Source organism: Rhinolophus ferrumequinum, chromosome 18, assembly GCF_004115265.2.
Source record: "Rhinolophus ferrumequinum isolate MPI-CBG mRhiFer1 chromosome 18, mRhiFer1_v1.p, whole genome shotgun sequence".
NCBI lineage: Eukaryota > Metazoa > Chordata > Mammalia > Chiroptera > Rhinolophidae > Rhinolophus > Rhinolophus ferrumequinum.
Genome location: NC_046301.1, coordinates 59,411,862 through 59,435,450, shown reverse-complemented (window position 1 = coordinate 59,435,450; position 23,589 = coordinate 59,411,862). Strand labels below are relative to the sequence as shown.

The window sequence follows — 23,589 nt, the reverse complement described above, 5'->3', positions numbered from 1 at the left end:
AAATAGGGCTGCACGGGGAGGAACTAGGAGTCGCCGGCTCGCTCCCACCAAGGCGCATGCGCCTCACGTTGACGCCGCAGGCGCCATCTTAATTGCTGGTTAAAGAAGCCGCCTTACTTCTGCGAGTTCGCGTGAGACGGAGGGGGCTGTGACCCGGCCGAGAAGCTGGGGCAGCTGTGCGCGTGAGAGTTCTGCAGTCGCCTCTAAAAGGAGGAACACAATCCATTTTCCCTTTTTACAAATTAGTAAAGTGATGCTCCACTTCCACTCCTGCATGAGGGTAGAATCAGAGAGAAGGGACCCAGTCCTAGGTTCTTTCCGTTGCACCTTTCAGACATTTGTAAAGTTACAAGATAAGTTATAAAGTTCAGGATACCTGTGGCACGGAGCAACGTGGGGCCTCATTAGGGGAGGTCTTGGCCAACACTCTAAGTTATTTGAATATTTTTCAGGTGGATGGTAATCTCCACTCAGTAGGACAGGTCCAGACCACCAAGAGACTAGAGAAACTGCGCAAGGTCATTGGGGCTGGTGGCCTTCAGGACTCATTTAGGAAACACGTGTTGAATACCTACTGTGTGCTGAGGAGGCACTGGAAAACAAAGGTGGCACCTTGTGGCTAATTAGGGACACAACCCAGTGACTGGGCTGTCGTGACTTAGTGTGATTGGGGAGCAGTGAGGGCGCCGGGGAAATGCGGGAGCTCAAAGGAGGCACCTGACCCAGCCGGGGGCAATTCGGAAAGGATTTCTGGAGGAGAGGGTGTAGCAAAGATCTGAAGAGTGAGTAGCAGTGAGATGGGGAGAATGAGCAAGTTGGGGGTGACATGGGGTACAGAAAAAGTGTTCCTGGCAGAGGGAACAGCAAGTGTAAAGGCTGAGAGGAGAGAAAGACGGTGGCTCATTCCAGAAACTGAAATCAGTCCGGTGACGATAGGGAAGAACATCGGTGTCTTCCCGCCAGAGCCGGTTGGCCAACAGGCAGCCCCGCTGCCAACCTGTCTCCTCCCTCGGCTCATCCCCGGCCCCCTGGGGCAGCTGCCCGCTCAGAGGTGATCGGGTGTCGGAGCTGAGCGCACAGAGCTGCTGGTACGAGCTGGTGGCCCAGCTGGGAGCAGGTAACCGGAGCCAGCAGTGAACACGGTGGCCTGGTGCTGGAGTCACTGGAGCTGCAGGAGGTAGGAGAGGAAGGAAGGGAGGGAAGCCTGGGCCGGGGGCTCCCCTTAGGGTCTGAGGCTCCTTGTCCCTGAGCCCTGATATGTGGGAGCAAGGAGAAGCCCGTGTGTGTCCCAGCCACGCTGAGGAGCCTCTTAGGCGCCCTGACACACACACACAGTGGTTCGTGCACGCACCTCCCGCTTCCCAGCCTTGGCCTTGTCTAGGGTATGGACCCTGTTTTCCTGCTGCTGCTCAGTATCCTGCCGGCCTTCAGGCCCTGCTTCTATAGCATCACCTCTTCCAGGAAGCAGCTCCCTAGCTGAGGGCACTTCCCCCTCCCCCAAGCTCACAGATTCCCTCCTGCCCAGGCAACCTGTGGACTCCTCTCTTGGGTGTCTTATTACACTCTGCTCTGGGTGTGATTGAGTCCTTTAGACAGGGGCAAAGACAGGTGGGAAAGGTGGTGAGCAAAGCAGTACATTGAGTGAATGGAGTGAATTAAAGGGTGAATGAATGGATGGGCAGTAGATGGATGACTGGGTGATAGAGTGGATGGATGGATGGATAGGTGGACGGACGGGAAGGTGGATGGATGGTAAGTCGATAAGTCAGTGGAGGGTGGATGAGGATGGATGAGGGAATAGATGAGTGGGTGGGTGTTAGATATGTGGGTGAGCACATAGGTGGATGTGTAGGTGGATGGATTGATGGGCAGGTAGATAGGTGGGTGGTTAGGGGGGTGGATGGATGGATGGATAGGTGGATGGTGGGTGGTTAGGGGGCGGATGGATGGATGGATAGGTGGATGGTGGGTGGATGGTGGGTGGTGACTGAAGCATAGTTGAAGGGTGCATGAAGGACCATGAGAAAAATGAGTTGGGCAGGTGAGTTGGTGGGTGGGTATACAAGTGCTTGGATAGGGAGGTGGATGTACAAATGAGTAGATCGGTAGGTAGAAAGAAGGAAGGATGGCTTGGAGAAGTCACGGGCAGGTGGACAGGTGAAATCCTGTTCAGACACAGGAAAGAATCCCTACCCACACACCTAGCAACACATCCCTTCAAGACATCCCTGCCTGATCTCCATACCCACATGTGCATGGAACACAGAACAGGCCAAGGTGCATAGATGTGCATGCACACACACACCTCATGCTTGTGTGTGTGCACGTGCATGCACACATTTATCACCCCAGACCTCCGCCTGCCTTGGGTGACTTGTGTCTAGTCTCTCACTCACACAGAAGTCAGGCTGGTGTAAGGGATGTAGCTGCAAGGACGTTCTCTCTGACGATCCAAGAAACATACCTCTGTGCTAAGAGCCTCCGCTCTGGGCTTGGCCCCAAGGAGCCCCTAAGTATTCAGAAAGATTGAACCAGCTCAGACACCTTGAGCTTGTGGAGCCATGGCTGGGGCAGGAAAAGGGACCCAGCCAGGGCTGGGGGAACCCAATTTGGGGGGTTAGAGCTCTGCCTGCTGGTGAGAGGCAAAGTTGATCAGAGCACGGGGTTTTGGAACTAGGCTGTGTAGGATGAATAGGAGTTCACCAGAGAAGGAAAAAAGAAAGGCAGGTAGAAATTTCTAGGTAGAAATAACTGCACAGATGAAAGCTTGGAGACGAGAAAATGCTTGATCTGCTTGGGCCACAGGGAATACTAGTGAAGTGAATTATTGAGGACCTGTTAGCTGGGCCTGTGGTAGGGACCTCATGGAAAACTGACCACGAGATGGTCAAGAGGGGATTACCTTCCTCATTTTAAGGATGAGGGATGTGAAACTTAGAGAGGGCAAGTGACCTGCTGAAGGGCACACAGCAATTAGGAGATGCAGCAGGTAGGTCTCTGTCCTGCTGTAGGTGCTGGGATGGCCCAGTGAGGGGGAAGTGGTTCTTTTGAGGAGGGGGAGGTAGCCGACCCTCTGGCTCACCAGCACTGATGTCCCTCACCCCCTGCCCTTTCCCAGGTGGCCTGGGTTGCAGAGAAACACCAGACACTGGCCATGAAGACTCTCCGGGCACGATTTAAGAAGACAGAGGTGAGTGTGAGGCCACTGAGATGCCTGATGTCCCGCAACCTCAGGTTCCTGTCCTCCAGGGCCTGAATGAAGATCCACAGGCCTTGTGGGCTGTTTTCCCCCACCCATCAGATTCTTTTAGCAGCTTCCACATGACCCTCTCTGCTCAACACTCTTCCATGGTTCCTCACCACTCAAAGGTTCAAGTTTACCCCTTTAGCCTCTGGCCACCTCTCCTTCCCTTTCTCTCTACTGCCCCCTGCTGCCCCGATGTCCCCACTGCTTCCTGTTCAAGCTTTCTGGCCACCATACCTTTTCCCAGGCTGCTCCCTCTACCTGGAATGCCCTCTCCCCATATTGCTGCCTGTCATACCCTCCCCGTCCCTACCAAGTTGGCTCCAATAACGCTTCTTCCAGAAGATCTCTGCTCTCCCCAACTACAGTGACCACTTGCATTTCTGAGGACTCACTTTTTGGGGGACTCTGATCTCTTGCTTTTGTCTATTTATTCAGCACACATTTGTATCAGGCACTGTTCTAGGCACAGAACAGACATCAATGAATAGGGCAGACAGAAATCTTTGCCCTCTAGAGCTGAAAGCCTGGTGGGGGAGGTGGACGCTAAACAAGATCGATGAGAGAAAGGCATATTTTGTGTCATGGAGCAAAGAAAGCAAAGAAAGGAAATTGGAGTGTCCAGGGCAGGGGAGAGCATTGCGATTTCAAAGCGGCTTGTCAGCAAAGTCCTCGCCAGGAAGCTGATCTTAGAGCAAAGATCGTAAGGGAAAGAGAGAGGGCTTCGTGTGCTTATTTGAAGGAGTTGAATTCCAGGGGTAGGGAACAGCCAGTGCGAAGGCCCTGAGGTGGGATCGAGCTGGCTTCCCTTGCAGCTATATCTTGGAGTGTGAACCTCTGGAGGGAAATGCTTCTTCCTCAGGCACCCCTACTCCTTCCTGCCCACCCCCAGTCCCTGCCTGTGTGGGGGCTGGTTCAGGGCACAGATTAAGAGACCTAAGTGAGGATTTGCATCTAGAGTCAGGGTGGCCCTCTGTACTGGGCGTGGTCAGGCTTAATTTCACACTCACGGCACAAAGAAACCGAGGTCCAGAGAGGTTCACACACCATTCCCGGTCACAAAGCAAAGTGGCAACAGTGAGATGCAAACCTACACGTGCCTGACTTCAGAGCTCTTAGTCTCTCCACCGCGTGATAGGGCCTCCCATTCAGCAGGCATAGCCCAGAGCAATCACAGAGGTTACCTGGAGGATGCAGCGCTGGAGAGGAGCCTGGAAGGACCAGGAAGATTTAGACAAGTGAAGACACGCAGGAGGAGCACGCAGACCAGTGTGGGCAAAGGTTCGGAGTCTGGACCAGGCCTGGTTGATTCAGGGGCCCTATAGGATAATGAGCAGTTTTTTCTGGCTGGAGCAAAGAGCGTGAAAGGGAGTTGAGGGCAGAGAGATCCCAGCCCAAGGAGTCCTTGTAAGCCAGAAAGAGGGGGTAGGGCCACAGCCTGGTTTTAAAGTCAGGTGGCTCTGGGTTCGAATCCTGTCCCCAACAAGCTGGGTGACTTTGGGTCTGATGCCACCTGTTCTGTGGCCTCCCTCAGTTTTCCAGCTTACTATTCTATTTCTTTTTATTATTGATTTTAACATTCCTTTTCATTTTTAATTTAAGTTTTTAAATTTTAAAATTGAATGTCATTGAATTAATTTTTAAGTATTTCATTTTATTTTTGTTTTTATTTATTTGTATTCAGATACCATAAATAGCTTACCATGTGTTTTGCAGATGCTAGTATGATTAATTTCCTTAACAATCTGTGAGGTAATAGCTTTTATTAACCCCTACTTTATAGATGAGGAATGGAAGGCCAGAGAGGTTAAGGAATTTGCCCAAGGTCACACAGCTTGGCCGTTAGATACCAGACTTCCCCTATGTTACTGTGAACGTGATTTGGGCTTTTGGAGCAGGGGGTGAGAAGTGCATTGAGTGAAGAGAAAAAAGGGAGAGAAAGAGAGAAGGGGAGAAAGAGGAGAAATGGAGAGAGAGAAAGGAATAAATGACTCATTAACCTCCTACAAAATGTGACATATGCTCAGCGTCATTCACTGTGGAATGACCCCAGAATTTTTCCTCCAGTTTGGAATCAATTCCTAACTTACATTTTTCCCATTAGTCCCAATAATTTCTGAAAAATTGTACCCAGTGGTAAACCAAACCAAGTAATTGTTGAATTTCAGGAAAAGAATTGTATTGAAATCAAATCTTTCAAAAGGTTTTATGCAACTGAAAAGAAAAAAGGACACCTAATTCGGAGAGTGGGTGTTTTGATAGGTACAAGGCACAAAGTAAAGGGGGATAGAGGGGGGACTGACCAGTGTTAAAATGTCAAACTGGGTGTGAGGGTCTCTAGGAGTGCGTGGGTGGTGGGGACAGTGTTTCCTCTGAGTGAGAAGGAGCTTGGGCTGGTCCAGCACGGCTGAAGCCTAGTAGCAGCTGGAAGGCCTGGAGGAGGAAGTGGGGGAGAGCTTGTCCTCTATCCCCTCCAACACACACTGGGCATCTGCCATTGTCCCTCCCTCCACCTGCCCGTCTCCAGTTTCTAGCAGGCTGCCGGAGTCAGGTTCAGCCTTTGTTCAGCTCCCCGAGGGAAGAAAGCAAACACCCGTGACTACAGAGGTCCCACCTCATGTCTCTGCAGAGCTTTTATTCCCCTCTTCTTAGCACACACGGTCCAGCCCCCACATTTTTGCTGCAGTCCCTCCCTGCTGCCTGCTGTGCCCTGCCCTCTCCATTCTGCTTCTCTAATACTAGCCTTTTCTTCATGGCCCTAACAGATCTGATGCTTGCTCTGGGCCTTCCAGGGCCCTCTTTGGCCCTCAGTGTTTCCATCCATCAAATGGGAGTTACCTGGAGCCGTGAGCCTAGACTCCCACCGACCTCCTGCCCTTATTTCAGGTTTTAGAAAAACACCACAAGAAAGAAGGTTGGGTTTTTAAGAAATTCGTAGACTCCAGTGCCTCAACACTTCCTGGCAAAGCTCTTTCTCTCTCTTTCCCTCCCTCTCTCCTTCCCTCCTGCCCCCTCTCATATTTATTTTCCAGAGTCAATCATTTCTTTCCTTCATTCAACAGACATTTATTGAGCACCTACTGTATGCCAGGCCCTGTTGCAGGTTCTTGTTTGGTTTAATGCTCTGTTCTTGTTGTCTTGAAATTCTTCATTTTTTTTTTTAAAAGATTTTATTGGGGAAGGGGAACAGGACTTTATTGGGGAACAGTGTGTACTTCCAGGACTTTTTTCCAAGTCAAGTTGTTGTCCTTTCAATCTTAGCTGTGGAGGGTGCCGTTCAGCTTCAAGTTGTTGTCCTTTCAGTCTTAGTTGCAGGGTGTGCAGCCCACCATCCCTTGCGGGAGTCGAGGAATCGTACTGGCAGCCTTGTGGTTGAGAGCCCACGCTCCAACCAACTGAGCCATCTGGGAGGCAGCTCAGCTCAAGGTGCCGTGTTCAATCTTAGTTGCAGGGGGCACTGCCCACCATCCCTTGAGGGAGTCGAGTAGTTGAACCGGAAGCCTTGTGGTTGAGAGCCCACTGGCCCATGTGGGAATTGAACTGGCAGCCTTCGGAGTTAGGAGCATGGAGCTCCAACCGCCTGAGCCACCGGGCCAGCCCTCACATGATTTTCTTGTGTCACGAAATAGTATTCTTCTTTTGATTTTTTATCCCCAACCACTTCTAAGTGTAAAAATCATCTTGAGCTCTCGGGCCGGACAAAACCAGGCAGGGGTGGGATTTGGCCCGGGACCACAGTTTGCAGATCCCCAGCTGTAGAACTTCCTGCATTTTATGCTGAATGAGGTCGCTGGAGGCTTTTGTGCAGGAGAGAGAGAGGATTTAATGCAGGCTTTAGGAAGCTGGTGGACAAGGGACAAAGGGGACGAGAACAGAAGCCAGGAGACCAGAGAAGAGGTGTCCCCCAGATGGAGCCCTCGGTGATGGGGCTGGACCATGGGCGAGAAGGGGTGAACCTGGACATAGTTTACAGTCAGTAGGGTTGGCTGGTGGATTGGGTTTGGGGTGAGAAAGAGGGGTCCGATGATGCCAGAACTTGGCTTGAGCCCCTGCAGGGATGGCAGTGTCCGTGGCACACTGCGGCGGGCTTTTGTCTGAGCTTGTACGGCATCCAGGAGGACCGGCCCAGAGCAGTCAGAAATCCGAGGCCTGAGCCCAGAGATCCATTTCAGTCTCCCCTCTGGACAAGCCAATCCCTTGGAGTTAGAGCCAAAGGCTGTATCCTCTCTGTCTTTCAGTGATTTAACTAAGCACCTATTATGTCCTGTGTCCCCAGGATTCAGCATTAGATATGCACATGGGCCCAACCACATCTTTCTTTGATGAATGAATTGACATTTATGGCTCACTTGTGCCAGCCACTGTGCTGAGTTCTTCCTGTTTAGTATCTCATGTGGTCCTTCAGTAACCCTCTGTGGTAGATACTGTTTATTTCCTGGATGACGAAGGTGAAGTCCAGAGCAGGTAAGTATCTTGGCTGAGTCACAGGTGGTACACGCAGGGGATACAGAGGGCAGGTGCCTGGATTCAAATTCGGGTTTGTCAGACTGCAGAGCCCCACTGGCTGTTGAGTGAATGAATGAATAAGGGATGAATGAGTGAATGAATGAATGAGGGAGTTTGTGAATGAATGGGTGAGTAAGAGGGATGGCAGAGCAGCAGTGGGAGGCTGTCTGTCCAGGGCTCAGGTCTGGAGTCACCTGTGACCCCCCCCACCCCCACCCGGCCAGCTAGGCCAGCTGGGAGGAGGTGGAGAACATGCAGGTAGGCGGGTCCTTAGAGATCCAGTGGGCAGCCTGCAGGGGTGAGTGAGTCAGGCCCTCCTCTTGCCACATCCTCCTCATAGCAACCAGGGCGGTGCCCCTCCCCCAGAGCCCAGATCCCTCCCTGGCTCTCCCCCAGGATGGGGGAGGGGTCACGGGAAGGGGGGCACGTGGTGGAGGGGGCAGTGCCGGGTTTGGCACACTGCGCCGGCCCCTCAGACCCTTCCGGCTCCTCGGGCCTGATCGCCTCCCAGAGCCCGGCTGACGGTGCCCTGGACGCCATGAAGCAGCTGTGTCTGTGCGCTGCCACCTCCTTCACGGTAGGGCCAGGGGAAGGGGCGCGGGAACGGGTGGGACTCAGGTTCTAACTCTCCCCTCCCCACCCGCCCCTCCCCACCCTCTGACCACGCTGGGCCTAGACACCCCCTCCCCCAAACCCTGAAGGATGAGTGGGGAGGGGGCAGGTGGGGGTGTATGGATGGGGCGTTTGGGGAGACAGATGGGGACTTTGAGGATAGATGGGGACACTTAGTAGGATTGAGAGGGCATTTGGAGAGATAGTTTAGGGGAACAGTTTTGGGTAGAGTCATTTTGGGGGGCAATTTGGACACTACTTTAGGGGACTGTTTTTGGGAAAATGTATTGACATTTGGAGAACAATTTCAGAGGACATTTGAGAAATTTTTGGGGAGGACATTTTTGGGACAGACGTTGGGGTCACTTAGGGGGATGATTTTGGAGAACACATCAGGAAGTTGGGGGAGAGATTTTGGAGTGCATTTCAGGCTACAGTTTTGGGGGGAACATCTTTGGGGACATTTGGGGGACAGTTGTGGCATTTCAGAGGCTGTGGTAGAAGGATAGATGGCAGAGAATGGTCTGAGGGACATTTAAAGGGACACTTTCAGGGGTTCCTATGGGAAGACTACTGAGGATAGTTTGGAAAGATGTGTGGATCAGTTTGATGGGGTAACGGAAAGGTGACTTCACTAAGAGATGGGCTGGGGGCCTCGGTGTGGGGGACAAGTTTTGGAAAGATGCTGGGGGCTGATCTGGGATGGTTTAATGGGAGGATGCTGGCAGGGGTGTTGGAGGCTTAAGGGCCTCGGGGCAGATGTTGAGGGACACAGGCTTGGGGGACACTCTCTCAGGCCCCCACCCAGGACCACCTCCCCCTACAGTTGCGGCTCAGCCCCACTGACCTCGGCTCCTGCCCGCCCTGCGGCCCCTGCCCCATCCCGAAGCCTGCAGCCAGAGGCAGGCGCCAGGCAAGTGCCCAGGGGCGGGGGTGAGAGCCCGGAGCCCCTGCCACGGGTAGTGGGGAGAGGTCAGCGGCTGCCCTGCCCCATGGTCCGCTGGGTGTGCCCCCGCAGAGCCAGGACTGGGGCAAAAGTGATGAGCGGCTGCTGCAGGCTGTGGAGAACAATGACGCCGCACGGGTGGCCTCCCTCATCGTTCGCAAGGGGCTGGTGCCCACAAAGCTGGACTCCGAGGGCAAGTCCGCGTGAGTGCCCACAGCCTGGGGGGTAATGGCTGAGGGGCAGCTACTCTGGGCTGACTCCTCACTTTTGACCTCCAGATTCCACCTGGCGGCCATGAGGGGTGCAGCCAGCTGTCTGGAGGTGATGCTGGCACACGGCGCCAACGTCATGAGCACAGACGGGGCAGGTACTGCCCACTGGGCCCCAGGGTAGGGAGGAGGAACTCAGACCAGGTGCCTAGCCTGAGGGTCCAGCCAGGCCCTGCTTCATGACCCCTGTGTCCTGCTGAAAAAGAGGGTTCCCTTTAGTGCCCCCAGGGGCATGTCAGGCTGGTTCCCTTTAGTGCCCCCAGGGATTGTCGCTCGACAAGCAAGGTGAGTCAACTTGTGGATGAGGAATAGCTGGGACTCAGGTAGTTTTTGAGTCAGAGGAAATAGTTGGAATGGAAGAATATGTGAGTTTGAGAAGTAACTGGGGGCATGAGAATAATAAGTAGAGTTTGGGGGAAGTAGCTGAAGTATGTGGAGTAGCTAGAGTTTAGAGGTAGCTGGAGCTCTGGGAGTAGCTGGGACAAAAGGTGAATGTGGGTCCATGACTTCACTAGATACCTGAGGGAATAGCTGAGGTAGAATGCGTGGCCAAAGGAAGGACATAGTTGGGGCTCAGGGAGTAAGTAGGGATGGGGCATAGCCATGTCTGGAGCTTAGGCAACCGGCATAGGGGCCAGGATGGATGGAGTAGCTGGGGATTCCTATAGTATAGAGACAGGGACATAGCTGGCACATGGAATAGCAAGGTTATGTGGATTAGCTGGGACATACAGAACAACTGTGGATTCTGAGGGGCATAGCTGGTGCTTCGGTGTAGCTGAACACAGAGTAGCTAGGGATATGGGGAGTTGCTAGGGCGCAGGGCTGGAAGAGTGGGTGGGTGTGGAATGTAGCTGAGATTAGATTGTCGGGGACACAGACTAGCGGGGGTTGGAGAGTCTCTAACCACATGGAGTGGCCTGGTTTTGAGAAGTCCCTGGGATGGGGGATTTTCTAGACACAGGGAAACTGAGTCATCACAAATAGTTGTCACAGGTTGGGGAGCAGCCGGAGATCCTGGAGTAGTGGAGCCCTAGTAAATTCTCTCTCCCTTTCAGGTTACAGTGCCCTCCATCTGGCAGCCAAGTATGGGCAACCACAGTGCTTAAAGCAACTGCTGCAGGTCATTTTCGTTACTGTCTCAGATACTCCCCTGCCCTGACTACTCCTGAAATCTAGCAATTCCCTGAACCCCCCGATACTCCCTGGATCCTAGGTATTCCTTGGCCCCTTTTACTCCTGAGCCGCAGCTATTCCTTGGACAACCAGGTACTCCCCGAGTGTTCAGATACTTCCCGCACACAAGACATACTCCCAATACCGGATATTTCCTGAGCCCCAGCTTCTCCCAAACCCTAGGAACTCTCTTAACCACAGGCACTCCCGGAGCTCCCATCTCCTCCCCAAACCCCCAGCTGCTTCTGAGCCCCTAGCTATTCCCTTTTCCTCACCAACTTTCATAAAAACAAAGTCACTTGGCCCTTGAGCGAGCTCCGCAGAGCAGGTAGGTGGGAAGGGAGGAAGGGGTGAGGCAAGGTGCCTGAAATATAGCAGAGCCAAGGAGGGGCATTTCCTAGAGAAAGCAGCAGTGAAGAGAGATGGCTGTGCTTCAAGTGACCTATCGTCCTGTCCCCAGGCGTCCTGTGTGGTGGATACTGTGGACAGCAGTGGGTGGACGGCCCTGCATCACGCAGGTGGGTGCAGCCAGCCTCGCCCTGCCCACCATGGCCCAGAGGGTGTTAGGCTTGGGGGGTTAGTCTACCAGGGCCCTGGGGACCTGCTGAGAACCTTCCGCCTTCCTTTGCCTTCTTCCTCGCTGAGCACCTACCGTGTGCCAGGCTTTGGGCCTCGGCGACCCTTTGAGCCACAGACAATGATCCCATTGGATAGACAAGGTGATTGAGGTTCACCCACGAGAAAGTAGGGAGGACCGAGGCCATCTAACCCCAAAGCACAGCCTACCATATGCCAGGCCTGGGGGAGGATGATAGGGGTTTACCAGAGTGTAATCTCCTTGGAGGAACTCCTGGGGAATCTCAAGAGGGCCAAAGGTCCAGGTAGCCGCTACGTATCCTCATCAAATCCAAACTCTTCCCCCACTCACTTGAGCCAGAACCCAGCACATTGTCCACCATGCCTATGAGATTTCTGGAATGGCTTTCACTCCAGAGACATCTGTCCTCCTCGGAACACAGAATAAATTGGTGTCTGCTTTAGAGTTTTATTCAGTTTTCAAATTCCTTGCAGTTGGGGTACACTGCCACCTAGTGGTAGTGAGGCCGTTGGTCACGCTGCGGAAGCTCATTGGCGTTTTCCATTCGCTACCTATTTCTTGAGCACCTGCCATGCGCCAGGCTCTGTTCTAAGCATTGGGATTACAGCAGTAAACAAAATCTCACACTCCCTCGGGCATCCCGCAGCTGTCAAATAGAGTGTGTTGACTTTTCCAGCAACACCTGGACCACCTCCCCCGTCCTTGACCTTACCAAGCTCTTTGCTCACGCAGTAACCTTTCCCTCCCCCTTCCCCTTCAAAACTCAGAACTCAGACCAAGTCCTGAGAAGCCTGCCACACCCCACTGAGTTCTGATCCCTCTGGTAAACATTAACACTCTCTCTATGAGGGTTTGGTATGTAGTAGGTACACAATAAATGCTGGGCAAATCAACGAAGGGAGATACATGAACATCAGCCCAAAGTTCCACCTTAAGAGGGAACCAAGTGGAATGTGGAAAGTGCTCAGGACTCTCTCTGCCTCCAACCCCACTGGGTGACCATGGACCGGGTTGGGCCTTAGTTTCCTCATCTGTAAAATGGGATTCATACTTTTGTTATTTATCTTCCAGGGGAGGTGGGGATTTCTCATGAAATAAAAGGTAAGAATCACACCCAGGCAGAAGGCCTCTCCAGAAAATGTCTACCACCTACCCTTTTCTCTTTTCCCAGCGGCTGGTGGCTGCGTCTCCTGCTCAGAAATGCTCTGCTCCTTCAAGGCAACTCTGAATCCCCGAGATCGGGTGAGCTTCTGGGATTTTTGGGGAAAGATAATGTACTTGATGTATGCTGCCACCAAGTGCCAACATCCCAGGCACAGTTTGAAATGTGTAGAAAAGTTTGAGGCGAAGCCCAAGGGCAGTCACGTAGGCTTCCCCACCTCCTAGGGTCTCACGTCTCATTTCATCTGTTGCCCAATCCCCACCAGTTGGGCACAACACCCCTCATCATAGCGGCTCAGATGTGTCACACAGACCTGTGCCGCCTCCTCCTGCAGCAGGGGGCTGCCGTGAATGACCAGGACCTTCAGGGCAGGTGAGCATTTCTCCTCCCAGCCAGTCCATCGTGTTCTGTGTGACCTCGTGCAAGCCTCTTAACCTCTCTGGTTGGGGGAATCTCCTTGGCCTCCTCCCCAACCCAGGCTGGGTGTTGAGGAGGGCATGGGGGTTTGAGGATGTCCTCACCCCCTCAGTAGCCCCCTCTTCTGATAGGACGGCCCTGATGCTGGCCTGTGAGGGGGCCAGCCCCGAAACTGTGGAGGTGCTGCTGCAGGGCGGGGCCCAGACAACCATCACCGACGCGCTGGGCCAGGATGCAGCTCACTACGGTTCCCTGGCGGGGGACAAACTCATCCTGCAACTCCTGCAGGAGGCAGCTCAGCGCCCCTCACCACCCAGCGGTATGCAAGCCCCGCCTATCAGCAGGCACCCTCCTCCATCTCCCTCCAGGCAGTTTCTTGTTCCCCCTTTCTCTACTGTGGATAGTTTCAAGGTACCCCTGTTTACTGCCTTACGGGAAGTTTCATGGCTACCCTGCTCCGACTCAGGACACTTTCAAGGAGACCCAGAGCTTTTAGAATAGTCTAGGAGTTCGCTCTACTTTGTTCGGTGCTCCTTATTCTTAGATCCTTGACTTTCCTTAGAATTGACAGCCCACTCACCCCATCCTGGAGATGCCACTGTCCTCTTTCTTTTTAGAGTTTCAAGGGCGCTCCTATCAGCATTTTGCCAAAGTGGTTGATTCCTACCTTGAAAGTTCTGGTTCTTGGGGAATCAGGAGCCCCCCTGTAAGTTCCCTGGGCTCTCCAGTGCCCTTCCTAGGGCAGGGAATGGAGTCCCTAGAACATAGAGCCTGACCCTGCTTTCCTCTCTCCCCTGCCCTCCCAGAGGATGACTCAGGCGAGGCGTCTTCTCAGGTATGCATATCTAAGCAGCGATGAGTCCTCTGCCTGTGCACACGCTGCCTTCTCCTCGCCGCAAGCCCTGCGGGAAGAGAAGGAAGAGAGTGACCCCGGCCCCATGTTTATGCCTTGGGAGGACTTGTTTGGGAGGAATGCGACCTTCAGGGAACGCTACCACCAAGTAGCAGCGTCACCCACTGCGTAACTCCCAGAACTGCGTCAAAACATTGGGGGGATAGGGCCAAATCATGGGGTTAGGGTGGGGTGATGAGGGGTCTGAGATTAGTGAGGGCTGGTGTAGTCAGGGAAAGAGGCAAGTCTGGCCTCTCTCCCTCTCCCGGCTTCATACCTTCTCAGCTCTACAAGGAAAGGAAACTTGTAGACAGCTGGTCTGGCTGGGGAAAGTCCCAAGGCATGGAGAGGGGCAGAGAGTAAAGCATAAGATCTGGAACTCTCAGGGGATGTAGTCCCATGTCCTTTTATGCTGGGGTAAGTGAGGACCAGAGAGAAGCAGAGCCTTGCTCAGGATCACACAGGAAGTGAGGGCGGAATTGAGGCTGGAGACAGACAGGAGGCTGGCTGGGTTAATTCATTGGGTGGGAGGCTGGCATGGCCTCCATGTGCCCCTTCACCCCCTCCCACCCAGAACTCTGTGTCCAGCCATGAAAAGCAAGGGGCTCCTAAGAAGCGAAAGGCACCTCAGCCCCCCGCCAGTGTCCCTATGCCGGTGAGAGATGCCCTGGCCATGGGGGCGGGAATGGGGAGGGAGGGACACTGGCTCAGATGTGGGACGGGACAGTCCTTGAGCCTCCTGTAAAGGTGGTGGGTCGTGGGGTGGGTGCAACAGGATGATCACGAGGCCTATGAGGAGATTGTGCGGCTGCGACAGGAGAGGGGCCGCCTGCTTCAGAAGATCCGGGGCCTAGAGCAGCACCAGGAACGGAAAAAGCTGGAGGTGAGGGATAGCAGGGACACAGGCCTGGGCCGGGAGCAGATCTGGGGGCAAGACTCCTACCTCGCCATCCTCACCTCCTCCCTGTCTCCCCTTCGCTCACTCTGCTTCAGCCACATGTGCCTCCTCGCTGTTCCTCCAACACACCAGGCACTGTCCTGCCTCAGGGCCTTTGCATGTGCTGTTCCTTCTGCCTGGAACACTTCCCCCACATGTTCCTATAGCTCCCTCCGTCACCTCCTTCAGGTCTTTGCTCAAGGACACTCTCCCTGCCCACCTTATTTAAAATTGTAACACTGCTCACTCACTTCTCAGTTCCCTTTATTTTTATGCAAAGCACTTAGCTTTCAGACTTACCACACATTTTATTCATGTTCACCCATTGACTGTAAGCCCACGGGGGCAGGCATGGTGGATGGTTGCCTGGCTCATGGTAGATGCTTGATAAGTATTTATAGGATGAACGAATATTTAAGTGAGTGAATGGGGTCTGGCACAAAGTCGGCACTGCCTGCAGTAGGTGCACAGCAGACATCTGTGGTTGGGATGGAGGGTTACTAAACAGGAGGTGGGCCAGGGAGGCCCCCAGCCTAGATCCAAGCCCTGTCCCCTCTTCTTTTATAAGCTGCCAGAGGCGGAGGCCAGCTCCCTTCACAGCCTGGAGAGACAGGTAGGGGGAAGGTGAGGGAGAGCCAGCCCCCCCGTGTGCCTAGCATCTCTTCCTGGAGACTGGCTGAGCCTCCACTGCCCTCCTCCAGGTGCAAGAGCTACAGCAGCTACTGGCAGAGAAGCAGGAGGAGAAGGAGAGCCTGGGACGGGAGGTGGAAAGTTTGCAGAGCCGACTGTCCCTGCTGGAGGTGGGCAGGGTGGAGAGTGGGGGACCGGGCCTCCAGGGGGCGGGGCCTCAAAGCAGTTTCTCGACAACCACACTAATATACATACAGTCTCACACATGCAAACACACACCAGACGTACGATCACACACAGATAACACACATAATAGACACTTCTCAAAACAGATCTCACACATACACACGAGACAGACAACCACGCTCATATACACGCGGTCTTACACATAACAGGTAGACACACCAATGAAAGCAGTCACACACACACAAACATCACAAATATGTACACAAGCAAACACTTATCATTCAATCATACACATAGATGACACACCCACAAATGCGTGTATACAGATATTTCTCCAAATGCACAATTACACAAACACACTCAGAATGCAACCATGCACACACAATGGACTAAAGCACAAGTGCAGAATCACACACAATCACAGGAACTCACCCAGGAGAGGCGAGGGCCACTGCACAGAGGCACACACTCACGTATACACACGTGCTCACTGCACACCCACAAACCCCAAACCACACACATGCACCCCACCGTCCGTCTCGCAGTCCTGTGCACCCAGGCTGCACACGGAACCTCAGTCATTGGAGTTATGTGACACACTCAGGCAGCGACTGAGCTGTTTACTGATCCTCCTGAGAGCCCAGCAGAGTCCCGGGCACACAGTAGGCATGCAATACTTGTGGGCCAAACACAGCCAGTCCAATGCGTGTAGGGAGTCATACAGACAGTGAAGACCGCTGTCTACTCTAGATTCCTGGGGGAGGGGCCGTGGGGATGGAAGGGGACAGGACCCCAAGCTGGATGTTGCCCGCCCTCCCCCCAGAACGAGCGGGAAAACACCAGCTATGATGTGGCCACCTTGCAGGATGAGGAGGGTGAGCTGCCTGACGTCCCAGGTGAGCCCTGTTCCTTCCCCCCACACCCCGACCCCGTCCTCTCCCCACACAGCCCCACTCGCCCAGTCCTTGGGGGCCCAGGAGACAGTCGACCCACAGGCATGGAGAGAGTCTGAAGCTGGGAGGAAGGTTGGCCCTCACTTGTAATTCACTCCCTGGGGGCCCCAACCCACCACTCTAGACTCCCAGCTTCGTGGGACCCCAGGGTCTGACTCCGCACCCCTACCAGGGGCCGAGGTGCTGCTCTCCAAGCTGCTCTCCAAGCGGCTAAGCCCGTCGGTCCAGGAGCTCTTGACCTCGCTGCAGGAACAGGTGGCCGCCCTCACCAGACAGAACGAGGAGCTGATAGAGAAGGTCCAGGTGGGGAAACTGAGGCCCGGGAGACTGGGCTGCGGACTGATTTTAGGGATAATTCCCCGAGCGAGTTGGGGTGAACACATGGCTTACTGTGGGCAGGGAAGGTGGCAAGAAGGACCTGTGCCCCTATGGCCACTTCAGCTCCCGGTGCCTCCTCCCTCCCCACCCCACCCCACCCCCAGATCCTAGAGAGCTTTGAGAAGGATGAGATGGAGGCAAATGGTGCAGCCGAGGTCATCCCTCTGGCCCTCTACAACTCTCTCCGGGCTGAGTTTAACCAGCTGCGCAGGCAGCACGCTGAGGCCAAGCAGGCGCTGGAGCAGCAGGAGGTAGAGGGGACCCCGGGAGACGAGAAGGCAGCCCCTGGGGAGTGCAAGGACACAGGAGACATGACCACCAGAAATGGGCCAACAGAAATGGAGCTTGATGGCACCGTGGCTCCGGAAACCAAGGTGAATGGAGTGGAGACCACAGACGATGAGGAGGCTGCAGGCGTTGAAACTGCAGAAGACAGGACTTCGGAAGTAGCTTTCCTGGGGGCCGAGGCCACGGAAACAAAACCCTTGGACACCGAGGCCACAGAAACTGAGGGTGCAGAAGCTGGAGCCTTGGAAACTGAGGCCACAGAAACAAAAGCTCCAGAAGAAGAAGGAAGCCTGGAGACAGAGGCCATGGGGGCAGAGGACACAGATATAAAAGCAGAGGAACCGGAAGTGAAGGTCAATGGACTGGGTGTTGTGGAGGGAGAACTGGCAGGCACAGAGACCACGAACGAGGAGGCCACCTCCCCGAGTGTCCCCAATGGCCCTGTCCTATATCCTGGTGCTGCCGAGGCCTCGGAAAAGCTGCAGACCGAGCTGGAGAGCAGGATTCGTGGTTTGGAGGAGGTGCTCCGGCAGCGGGAGCAGGAGGCAGCCACGGAGCTGGAGGCAGCCCGTGGCAAGTTCGAGGCGGAGGGCAGCAGGGCTGGTGGGGGAGGCAGCGGTGACACGGTCCAGCTGCGGGCTGCCCTGGAGCAGGCCCGGGAGGACCTGCGAGACCGGGACTGTCGCCTCCGGGAGTTGGAGGCCACCTCGGCCTGGCTGAATGAGGCCCGGGCCAGCCGGCTGCTGGCTGAGGAGGAGGCCCGGGGCCTGCGGGCGGAGCTGGCTCGGCGGGAGGAGGTGCGGTTGGAGCAGATTCGGGAGCTGGAGGTGCTCCGGGAGCAGCTGGCCACCGCCATGGCCACCGGTGAACAGCAGCGGGCAGCAGCCGCTGAGCTGTGCCACGCACGGGACAAGGCTGAGGCCCGGGCCGCTGAGCTGGCCGCGGCGTGCGAGGAGGCCCGGCAGGGCCTGGCAGAGCTGCGCGAGGCCTCCGAGGCGCTCCGCCACTCGGCAGTACCGGCCTCCGAGCATCACCGGCTGCAGGAGGAAGCCCTTGAGTTGCGGGGCCGGGCAGCCAGCCTGGAGCAGGAGGTGGTGGCCATCGGCAAGGAGGCGGCCCGGCTGCGGGCAGAGCTGGAGCGAGAGCGTGTGGGCAGCGTGGCCCGCTTGGAGCACGAGCGTATAGTGGGTGCATTGCAGGCCGATGTGGCCCGGCTGGAGGGGCAGCTGGAGGAGCTGGGCCGCCGCCATGAGAAGACCAGCGCTGAGGTCTTCCAGGTGAGCATGGCTGGGCCCCCAGCAGCCCCGTGGCCATCTGTTTTGACCCTGCAGCCTTGGGATATTTCCATCACATAGGTTTCAGTCCTACAGACACTTGAGCCTACCAGTGTTTCCTGGTGGACCTTTGACCCTGCAGCCATTCTGACCTCCTGGATGTTTAAACTTGTGTTTTCTTTAAAATCTTTTGGCCATTTCGACTGCATCATTTCTTGTAATGGTTAGCACTTTTTGCAATCTGTTTATAAAACCTGTGTATATCCGAAAGTCATGGAGAAATTCTCATATGTTTTCCCGTATCTTTATTGTTTTAGTTTCACAATCATTTTGATGCTTTTGCTCTAATTGTGTGTATGGTGTGAGGTAAGGATCAACATTCACTCAGTTATTTGCAAGCAGTGATTTTTGCCCTGATGTTTTTACCTAATGTTCATTTTCTCTGCTGGTCAAAATGACCGTGTTTTTTTTCCCGTTGGCTCATTTTAAATTGTCATTTTATCTTATCATTTTGATGCTTTGTAGAATGACATTATACATTCTCATAATTTTTTATCTCATTTTGAACCCAGTAGATTTTGATGCTGAGGTGTTTTTTGTTTTTTTTTAATCCAGGGAATATTTATTTTGTCCCTGATGGTGGACCTTTTGACTCCATCTTTTTCCTTAAATTAAAAAAAAAAGAAAGAAAGAAAGAAAAACAAACTGGTAACTGTTTCAACAAATATATGAATAAGAAGCTACGTTCATTACTCCTCAGGAAAGCATTTTTCTCTCTGAGTTTCTGTTTACTCACCCATAAAATGGATAATAATAGTTCCTAATCCTCACATGGAAATAAGGTGGTTTAATTTACATTAGCTACTTAGGAAAGTGATGGTATAAATGATTTTAAAAATGACAGCCAGAATTTTTTCCCAAGGAACACCCTCTTTTAAACCAGTTAAACCCTTGATCTTCTTCCTAAAATTCACAGTCCAACCTAAATATGGCCGTCTTCCTGGATATCTTCTAAATTTTACCTGTCTCATGATCACTTCCTTCTCGGTTAAATTTTACAAGTCTGATTTGATTTATCAATCAGTTTAGTTTTCTTTCCATTGTTAATGTGTAGCCAATCTACACTAATTGGAACACCTAATTGTTATCCATTTTCCCCTGGATCTGTTATTTTTGTAAAGGCCAGTTTTCCTTCCAGGATCAATTTTTACAATTCTAACATTGCTCCAATCTTGATATTTCTGTGAAAATGCAGTCATCATTTTTTGAACATCTATTTGTTTTTCATCCAAATTCTTCTCTTTTTCTTTCATTTTGTAAGACATCTACAAGCCTTCAACCACTGACAGAGAAAAGGACATTAGCAACGATGATGATGATACCACCAACTCAAATATAGCACTTACTGTGTGCTAGGCCCTGCTATAAGCATAATCCACGTGTATGCTCATTTTAGCCTCACAACTACCCTATGAAGTTGGGGCTATGATTATCCTCATTTTACATATGAGGAGACTGAGGCACAGAGAGGTTAAGTCATTTACCTGAGGCCACACAGCCAGCAGATCAGAGTTGCTTGGCAGGGTCAGAATGTTCATAGTGCCCAGGGGAATCCAGAACTTCCCTGAGTCAAACTCTTTGAGGTCAAAATGGGCTTGAATGTCCTCAGGCCAAAATAAAGGGTCAGAGGAACTCTGGGGTCCAGGCATATTTGGGGTCCAAGTGTCCTCAGGGTCATGCATGGGCTTGGGCCACAGGTGCAGCGGGAAGCACTGTTCATGAAGAGTGAACGACACGCAGCCGAGGCCCAGCTAGCCACAGCAGAGCAGCAGCTGCGGGGGCTACGTACCGAGGCGGAGCGGGCACGCCAGGCCCAGAGCCGCGCCCAGGAGGCCCTGGACAGGGCCAAGGAGAAGGACAGGAAGGTGAGTCCTCTTTTCCTGTGCTCAAACGGGGGCCTCCACTCAACAGAGATCGGAAGGAACCTAAGAATGGCCCCGCTTAAAGGGTTCTGGGAATCCGTTTTCCAGATGGGAGACTGAGGTACAGAGAAGGACAGGGACAGCTCAGACCCACAGGCTACGATTCCAACTACTAATGATAACCACAGTAAAAATTACTGAGTGCTTATTGTATGGTAGCTTCTGTGCTGTGCATGTAACACAGATTAATGCAGTTAATCCTCTCATCAAGTTCCAAAAGGATTGGTGCTTTTATGATCCCCATTTGAGGAAACTAAGGCACAGAGAAATGAAGCCATTTGCCCAAGGTCACACATCCATGCATTGGCTCCACCAGGGTTCAAATCCAAGTTCCCAAGTTCTTTTATTAAATAATAAGGATAATGATAACAGAGGCCTCTGGTTATTGAGTTTGGTGTTTTTCATACACCATCACTTTTAATCTTATAATCCTAAGAGCTAGAAAGCATTTTTTTTTCAGGAAGCATTTTGTCTTCATTTTCCAGATGAGCAAACTGAGGCTTAGAGGCAAATTGAGTGGCTCAAAGTCACACAGCATGTCAGTGGACAATGGGTGTGACCTGCAGAGCCCCAGGTGCTTTAGCACAAAGAGTCACCCAGCCCCAACTTGCTGTGTGACCTTGGACAAGTCAGTTGACCTCTCTGAGCCCCAGTTTCCACCTTTGGAAAATGATAAGATTGTAGTAGAGATTGTGGTTTATTTGTAGCAGGGTTCCTACCCATCAGCACTAGTGACACTCAGGGCCCGGTCACTTTCTGTGGGGGTGTCCTGGGCACTGCGGGGTGTTAAGCAGCATCCCCAGTGCCACCCACTTAATGCCAGAAGCACCCCCAGATATTGCCCAGTGTCCCCTGAAGGCAGAATGGCCCCTGGTGCATTTATTGAGTGCCTGCTGTTTGCCAGGCACCGTTTAAACTTAATCACTGTTCAGAATCACAGTAATTGGTGAAAACCATGATTCTCCTTATTTTACAGATGAGGAAACTGAGGCTCAGAGGGGTTAAGTCATCTTCCCAAGATCTCCTCTGAGAAAGGGGTAGAGAACAACCCAAACCCAAGGCTGTCTGACCCAGCCCCACCAGGCTTTCTGCCTTCCTATTCTCTCAACCTCTCCTTTCTGGAGACTCCAAGAGGGGGTGTAACAGGATTGGCAAATGTTTACTGTAAAGTGCCCAATAGGCAATGTTTTTGGCTCAGCTCTGCCACTGAAGCATAACACTTAGGTGACACGAACACAAATGTGTGTGGCCATGCACCAATAAAATTTTATGTATGAACATGGAAATGTGAATTTGATCTAATTTTCACATCATAAAATAGCTTTCTTTTTTTGACTTTTTACCCCACACCCAACAATTTAAAAATGTGCAAACCATTCTTAGCCTGAGGGATGGAGTTTGGTAGCCTTTAGGATGTGACCTCCCCCTTGCATGCCTCTGTCCCACCTCTCATCACTGCTGCCCCCAGTTCTGGGCTCAGGGTGACCACTGACTCCCCCCCCCCCAGATCACAGAGCTCTCCAAGGAGGTCTTCAGCCTTAAGGAGGCGCTGAAGGACCAGCCGGTTGCCCCAGGCAGCCCTGAGGTGGAGGCCCTCCGTGGCCAGGTGAAGGCTCTCCAGGGGCAGCTGGAGGTAAGAGCTGCCCATGCAGGGACCCTGGGAGAGGGCTTCAGGGTGGGGTGGGTGGGGTGGTGGCAGGAACCTGGGGTACACGTGCAAGGCAAGGGAGGAAAACATTTCAATATTTCAGCAACCAGCACCATCACACTGGTGCATGCCATCAAAATAGGGGCTCAGGTGAAAAGGGGGTGGTTTGGCATGTCCTGGGGGAGGTCTTGCTTGTCTGAGCACCCCTCCCCCATATTCGCAGGAGGCTGCCAGGGAACACAGTGCAGTGGTGGCCTTGTATAGGAGCCACCTCTTATATGCCATTCAGGTGAGTCAGCCCTGGCTTTGGCCATGCCACTGGCTGCTCTCCAGGCCTCAGTTTCCGCATCTGTACAGTGGCAGGGGCACCCAGGCTCTCCCTGTGCTCCTCCCACCCCAGGGCCAGATGGATGAAGACGTGCAACGGATTCTGAGCCAGATCCTACAGATGCAAAGGCTGCAGGTTCAGGGCCGCTGAGCCTCAGAACACGGACCCTCTGCCCACCAGGCCCCACACAGGGGTGCCAGGGCTCTCGACTGACTGACCCTCTACACTAGGAAACCAACCTGCCCACCCTCTTACTGTCTCTGGCTGTCTGACCATCGCTCTGGCCCTGACTGTGCCCCCAACCCCCACCGGAGAATCTGTGAGTCCCTCTCCCATCTCATCACCAGACACCACCCCAGGAATAAAAGCTCATGGAACAGAGGACAAAAGCGTGTGGCCTGATTCCTGGGCTCCCACTGCAAGGAGGGGAGGGGGTGGCCAGCCTTAGGGATTAGGGTAAGGAGAGTGGGGCACTCACCACTCGCACCAAAATCTCAGTCCCCAAGATGAACACTATGTGAACGCAGTATTTTAGAAAGTTAAAGTGGGCAAGCACCAAAAAGTTCATGATGAACAAAATATCCAAATGTTAAGTGAAGACAGGACCTGGGCCTGCACTTACCTCACTTTCCTTACCCTAAACCCGGCCTCTGGAAAGGATTGTCCCACCCCCAACCTCCTGTCCCTGGGCAACTTGCCCGAAATCCCCTGGGGGTTCTCAGCTCTTTCCAGCTAAGGGAGGGGAGGTGAGTGTGGCTGTAAACCCCCCAGTGTCCAGCCTGTCCCTGGGTCTCCCCATGGGTTGGAGAATGTTCGTGGGGGTGGGGAGCTGCGTCTCAGGGTCTGTGTTTCTGTCTGTCTGTGGCCTGGGCCGTGAAGTGCGGCTGGTAGGTGTGGGACCCCATCTCTGGGTCTGACGGGCATCTCCTGTGTGGGTACCTGGGCCTCCCTGTGTCCCTAGGTCTTTGTCTCCCTAGGTCTTTGTCTCTGTCTCTGACTCTAATCCTGTTCCTCCCTGTGTCCCTAGGTCTTTGTCTCCCTAGGTCTTTGTCTCTGTCTCTGACTCTAATCCTGTTCCCTCCTCTCTCAGTCTCTCGCTCATCTGTGCGTGTGTGTCTGTTTTCATCTTTCTCTGTCTCTGCTCTTGTCTCTCTCTCCCTCTG

General features: G+C 53.3%; 1 protein-coding gene across 1 annotated transcript; it reads left to right on the top strand.

Moving 5' to 3' along the window:
* The first annotated feature begins 857 nt into the window (after nucleotides 1–857).
* On the top strand, nucleotides 858–22,802 carry ANKRD24 (ankyrin repeat domain 24). Its single transcript, XM_033135266.1, has 22 exons — nucleotides 858–1,177; nucleotides 3,119–3,190; nucleotides 9,189–9,275; nucleotides 9,381–9,511; nucleotides 9,587–9,675; nucleotides 10,636–10,700; nucleotides 11,214–11,271; nucleotides 12,523–12,593; nucleotides 12,779–12,885; nucleotides 13,062–13,249; nucleotides 13,737–13,765; nucleotides 14,397–14,477; nucleotides 14,598–14,705; nucleotides 15,328–15,372; nucleotides 15,461–15,559; nucleotides 16,399–16,471; nucleotides 16,701–16,831; nucleotides 17,011–18,471; nucleotides 20,226–20,393; nucleotides 21,958–22,083; nucleotides 22,322–22,387; nucleotides 22,499–22,802. Exons 2-22 carry the CDS (start codon nucleotides 3,155–3,157, stop codon nucleotides 22,574–22,576), a joined length of 3,297 nt encoding a protein of 1,098 aa, XP_032991157.1. The 5' UTR covers nucleotides 858–1,177; nucleotides 3,119–3,154; the 3' UTR covers nucleotides 22,577–22,802.
* Nucleotides 22,803–23,589: the final 787 nt, after the last annotated feature.